Raw genomic sequence first — 6,217 nt, forward strand, 5'->3', positions numbered from 1 at the left:
CACACTTTTCCCTTCCACATAACTTTCTATTAATGTGCTTTGATACAGCACTTTGGGAACATCCAACGTCTTTTGCAATTACCTTTTGAGGCTTTCCCTCCTTATGGAGGGTGTCAATGATGGTTTTCTGCTAACTGTCAGGTCAGCAGTCTTTCCCATGATTGTGATTCCTACTGAACCAGACTGAGAGACCATTTAAAGGCTCAGGAACCCTTTGCAGGTGTTAAGACCTAATTAGCTGATTAGAGTGGGACACTTTGAGCCGAGAATATTCCACCTTTTCACAATATTCTCATTTTCTGAGATTGTGGATTTGGGGTTTTCATGAGCTGTAAGCCATAATATAAAATAAGTAGTGAGCGCTCTAATAGAAGTCAGCAGCTAGAACACATTAGGCAACCATAATGCCTTAAATATAAACAATCAAACTAAAATAATAAAGTGCAGCGCTAAGAAGGATGAAAAGTCAATAGAGTGATAATCTAGTATCACAATGGTGAACTGTAGAGATACGGATTCCCGCGGTTTCCACTTTGTCAGAGTAACAGAAATGCGCACTCACCGGAAACGCATGGGTTATGCGCATGTGTGATTATGCATCACGGGCAATGGGAACATCAGAATCCAAGCAGCCAGGCGTCTCCCTCACGGTGGGTCATCACAGACTCCTGTTACAGGTCCGGGGGATCCCCTTAAGGTAAGCCAGGTGCTTCAGGAGAAAACTCCTCTCAGGATGGCAAAGTGCTTTCTCTATGGGAGTGAAAGCTCCAGACAGGAGCCCCAGAAAACAAATGCCCAAAATAGTGTAGTATGTTCAGAATCTCAGGTTTATTTATAAAAACAGCAGCAGGTCAGTATGCATATGATACATCATGAAAATATGAAATGCATAAGGTAAACGATGCAGTACTGACCCCAGTGGTGTAGAACGCCGGGCCTCCTCGTGGCTCCGGCTGGTAAATGACGTCACGCTCTGTACAGTTCCTCCTATATAGGAGCCTGCTGCTGTTTTTATAAATAAACCTGAGATTCTGAACATACTACACTATTTTGGGCATTTGTTTTCTGGGGCTCCTGTCTGGAGCTTTCACTCCCATAGAGAAAGCACTTTGCCATCCTGAGAGGAGTTTTCTCCTGAAGCACCTGGCTTACCTTAAGGGGATCCCCCGGACCTGTAACAGGAGTCTGTGATGACCCACCGTGAGGGAGACGCCTGGCTGCCTGGATTCTGATGTTCCCATTGCCCGTGATGCATAATCACACATGCGCATAACCCATGCGTTTCCGGTGAGTGCGCATTTCTGTTACTCTGACAAAGTGGAAACCGCGGGAATCCGTATCTCTACAGTTCACCATTGTGATACTAGATTATCACTCTATTGACTTTTCATCCTTCTTAGCGCTGCACTTTATTATTTTAGTTTGATTGTAAGCCATAATCATCACAGTTATGACAAATCACGGCTTGAACTATCTTGCTTTGCGTGTAATGAGTCTATATCATATATTAGTTTCACCTTTTATGTTGCTGCACTGAAATAAATGAACTTTTGCACAATATTCTAATTTTTCGAGTTTCACCTGTATGTACTCCTATTTTAACTAAGATGCTATGCCAAAGGGTGAGAGCACACACACTTCATCATGAAGAAACAAATAACAGTGTATTTTTTGGAAATCCATGACTAAAACATTGTAAATATTTGAAGCATATTATCAAATCCCTTTTCATTATCTTCTATGAGAGAGAGAGAGAGAGAGAGACTTTGCAGTTCTAACACACAGGGTACTGCTCTTCCATGGATACAGTACAACAAGTCAGTGTTGTCTCCCAATAACAGGAACTGTGTTACTTGCATGATTATTACCTGAACATAAAGAAAAACAATCCTAAAGTAAAAAAAAGAATGCAACCATCACAACTAAGAACTGATAAGCACCCATACATTACATTTTTGTTCTTGGATTTAGATACACTTAAAATACAAATGTTTATTGGGTTTTAATGAGAGTGGAAAGCCAGAGCTCTGAAATGAAATGTGGGGAGTCTCCTTAAATATTAATGGCCAGATACCTTGAGAAGTGAATGCCAGTTTTCTATCGACAGAAGATATGAGATTTCATCTCACTCATTCTCCATTGAATATTCACACATCTCTATCTATATTACTTCACTGCTATCTTTCTTAATTTTTTAAGAAAAGCTTGTCTTATCTCCTGGTTCCTCAGGCTATATATGAGAGGATTCACCAATGGGGTCACTACAATGTACAATAAGGAACTGTACTTGTTTATGTTAGGTGACATCTCACTGGATGGAGTCACATAAATAGTGATCAAGGACCCATAATATGCACCCACAGAGAGCAGGTGGGAGCTACATGTTGAAAAGGATTTCTTTCTGGCAGTAGAAGATGAAATCTTGAGAATGACAACAAAAATGTAGATGTATGTCCCGATGATAAAGGTAAGAGCACAGAATGCGGATAGGACACAGTATGCTAAGTCTAGCCATTGTACAATAGATGTGTCTGATGTGGACAATTGCACAACTGGACCAAAATCACAAAAGAAGTAATCAATGTCACTGGGGCCACAAAACTGAAACTGAATTATCAAAATAAATTCAGTTAAAGATAGGCTCCAAGTTAATACCCAACAACCATAACCCAACAGGAAGCAGATTCTGCGGTTCATAATTACAATGTAATGTAAAGGGTTACAAATAGCTACATATCGATCATAAGACATTACAGCGAGAAGAAAACATTGCACAAATCCAAAGATATAATAGAAATACATTTGTGTGATACAGCCAGCAACAGACATTTTCCCCTTTGTCCTTATTATTATCTCTGCCATCATTGGTATAATACAAGTGGCTAGGAGGGAATCAGCGAAAGCAAGGTGCTGGAGAAAGAGGAACATTGGAATTTTGAGCTTTTTATTGGTTGACACTAGAAGGATAATTAAAACGTTTCCGGTCACTATTGCAATGTAAAATAAAAGTAGGACCATGAAGATTAGAGGTTTGAAGTTGCCTAGACCTTGTACTCCAAGAAGCTGGAACTCTGAGACTTTTGTTTGATTGTCTTGACACATCTTAAAAGCCAGGAGGTTGACCTGTCAGATAGGAAAATTAAATATTTTATCACACAGAGAGTATAAAGAGAGAATGTCAAAGCAACGAGTAAAAATAAATTGTTCACTCAATTTGCCATTAACTGGTGACAGTAAAACTTGTGTCAGGACTTTTACTGCTCAGGTCTTTTACATAATTTTGTCTTCTGGTCTCCATTGTAACCACATGCTGCTCTGGCAGGGCGGCACATGCAGGCTCAGTCATGTATATTTATGTGATTGAGCCTGCTTCTGTTTAGGAGCATGTAACAAGCCTGCTGGGGCATGCAGTGCGCATCTCCTGTGACCGCTGTGTTTGCCAGACACAGCGGATCACTGTTACCAGTAACCGGGTATCATGTGATCTCTATGATTGGCCAAAGCAATCACATGATGACAATGTAAACAGCCTGTCATGAATGGCTTTCCATTCATGAAGAGCTTGCTTACTGTTGGTTCACACAAATCACATGGTACCTGGCTACCTGTACCAAGTTATTAGCTTAGCCAATCACAGATCACGATATAAAGCAAGCTCTTCATGAATGGGAAACCCAATCACAGATCACAATATAAAGCAAGCTCTTCATGAATGGGAAACCCAACCACAGATCACAATATAAAGCAAGCTCTTCATGAATGGGAAACCCAATCACAGATCACAATATAAAGCAAGCTCTTCATGAATGGGAAACCCAATCACAGATCACAATATAAAGCAAACTCTTCATGAATGGGAAACCCAATCACAGATCACAATATAATGCAAACTCTTCATGAATGGGAAACCCAATCACAGATCACAATATAATGCAAACTCTTCATGAATGGGAAACCCATGTATGACAGTTAAAGCTAATGCTTATACAGTGATCTTCATTGTATAAGCAAAAAAAGTGTAAAAAAAAAAACAACAGATATCTCTAATCACCCCCCAGAGTAGTACAGTGTTGTTATAATGACACTGAGCTGCTCTGATGACAGAATGTAAAAAAAAAAAAAAAATAGTAAAAAAAATAGTAAAAATTATACAAATTATTTTATTTTTTTTTGTTTTTACCGTACAGTCATCAGCCAGTACACCAGATCACTGCCACACCAGTCATTTGATGACGCTGTACTGCCCTGGTGACAGTAAAAATTGTGTCTACTTTCCAAAAAGGGGTCATTTGGGGGATATTTGCACTGTCCTGGTGTTTTATACACAGGTGCCAAATATACAGTATATACTATAGTTTTTAGATGCTAGAACGTTCCGACAGATTAATCAATGAACACTTATTTGGATTTTTTGTACCAAAGACATGTAGAAGAATACATTATAGTATACAATATGAGAATACAATATAGAAAATATAGATTTTTATCAAAATGTTTGGTCTTTTTTTTTGTTTTTAGTATAAAAATGGCCTGGTCATTAAGGGGATAAAACATTCCTGAGCTCAAGTAGTTAATTAGTGTCCATTTCATATGGTATATTGTGTAAATTGTGATTAAATGGATTGTTTTCTACATTAATGGCTATACTCCCAGAAAATTACTATCTGCAGAAACTGTAAAATCAACTGTTGTTGAAGCTTGTTTTAGGAATGCACACATTTTCTCAAAATATGAATAAAGCTGACATTGCAAAATCAACACGGAATAACATAATTTTTTTTTTTGTTTATGATGGATCAGGGGCGGACTGACAACTCATGGGGCTCCCGGGCAATAGGGGATCGTGGGGCCCAAACTCAAAAAAGCCTATGAAAAAGGTACCAGGGGCATCTCATGGGGCCCCCTACTGACCCCGGGCCCTTGGGCAGAGCCCGAGTTTCCAAATGGTCAGTCCGCCCCTGTGATGGATGGTGGTGCCCCCTCGTCTCCTTCACCTTGGTGATGATGACAGCACAGTCACCTGCACCCCTTTCTTCTCACTGACTTTAAGTGGTCACTCCTCAGAACCACCAATCCCCTTCCAAGCACACCAAAGACTATACAACTGGTATACCTGAAGATACACTGGGCCATAGTTTTTGAAAGCTGTTCAGCAACAGGTAGGATTAGAGGTGGCCGACTCCACAGGAGATTTTAAAATGTAAGACACAATGAGGCTCATAATCCTTCTGGTGTTCCTGCTGGAGCACACAATGCATGGTGGAATATCATGAACACTGGAGACACAGCTGCAAGGGAAGAGGAAAACTTCCAATTATCTCAGGGCCAGCAAGATTCTTCACCTACTGCCTCCATCTCTGTGGGGCAAAGGCAATGGGAGGCAGAACAGTAATAGGAGTAGAAAGGTTCTGCTGGTGAGAAGGGAAGGATGTGCTACTGGTTTTGAAGAGAAAAGGAGTGATGTGAAGAGCAGTTTCACACTTCCCAGATCTAAACGTAGAATAGCACAGAGAATTTTTCCACCAAGAAGGTGGCCTGGGTTTGCAGACTGTTCTCTTTAGGAGGGGAAGCTGCTCTTTATGTGTGGCGCATCACTCCACACTTTCTCACAATAGAGTTTGACCTCAAAGCACCCCCTATTATCTACTGCCATTTCCAGAACATTTATTTAATCTGGTTGAAATTCCACTGCATGCTAGGCATAACTGCAAGGCAAAATGAAAACAAGTTGGCTTTGGGTGCTTCACTTGTTTTTGTAACAAAGTTGAGCTGCTCTTTTTTTCAATGGTTACACTGTTTAAGATTTTTCTTATTCAAGGAGTGAGAGGCCCACAGTCTCTAATACAAAAATGGAATAGGCAGAAAGTTGATCTTTTATAGCGCTGAGGTACGAAACACTGGAGCCTCACCCACATTCCCTCTCAACAGTATCTTTTTAAGTTACATTATTTACTTGGAACACTATTTCAAGTTTAGTATTTGTTTATTGCTTTAGTGCACGCTGTTTTATTTACCCCATTCATTAACTTTTGGGTGTCTAGACATGACCACTGGGTGTAGATAGTGCTACATGTGCTTTAGGTACTAGTCTGCCCTGCAGCACGTGTCGTATCAAAGAGCTTGTGCCTGGGGCCACCTTGACCATGATGTGGGGTACCTTTAGCGTGTGCACGCACTCATCAATGCTTGGAACCAGGTGGGACTGCGTTTGAAGTCA

The 6,217-nt window shown here is 40.4% G+C and overlaps 1 protein-coding gene across 1 annotated transcript; it reads right to left on the reverse strand.

The window, feature by feature from the left end:
* Window positions 1–2,166: 2,166 nt before the first annotated feature.
* Window positions 2,167–3,102, reverse strand: LOC149452552 (olfactory receptor 10A7-like). Its single transcript, XM_089689201.1, has one exon. The coding sequence runs from the start codon at window positions 3,100–3,102 to the stop codon at window positions 2,167–2,169; it is 936 nt and encodes a 311-aa protein (XP_089545327.1).
* Between the last annotated feature and the right edge of the window lie 3,115 nt (window positions 3,103–6,217).

The sequence above is a fragment of the Staurois parvus genome, unplaced genomic scaffold (genome assembly GCF_062004578.1).
Source record: "Staurois parvus isolate SC_StPar_1 unplaced genomic scaffold, SC_StPar_1.0 ptg000470l, whole genome shotgun sequence".
NCBI classification, from domain to species: domain Eukaryota; kingdom Metazoa; phylum Chordata; class Amphibia; order Anura; family Ranidae; genus Staurois; species Staurois parvus.

What these genes read in the sequence shown, in the direction of transcription:
- LOC149452552 (XM_089689201.1), bottom strand. Translation starts at nt 3,102, where the DNA reads ATGTGTCAAGACAATCAAACAAAAGTCTCAGAGTTCCAGCTTCTTGGA.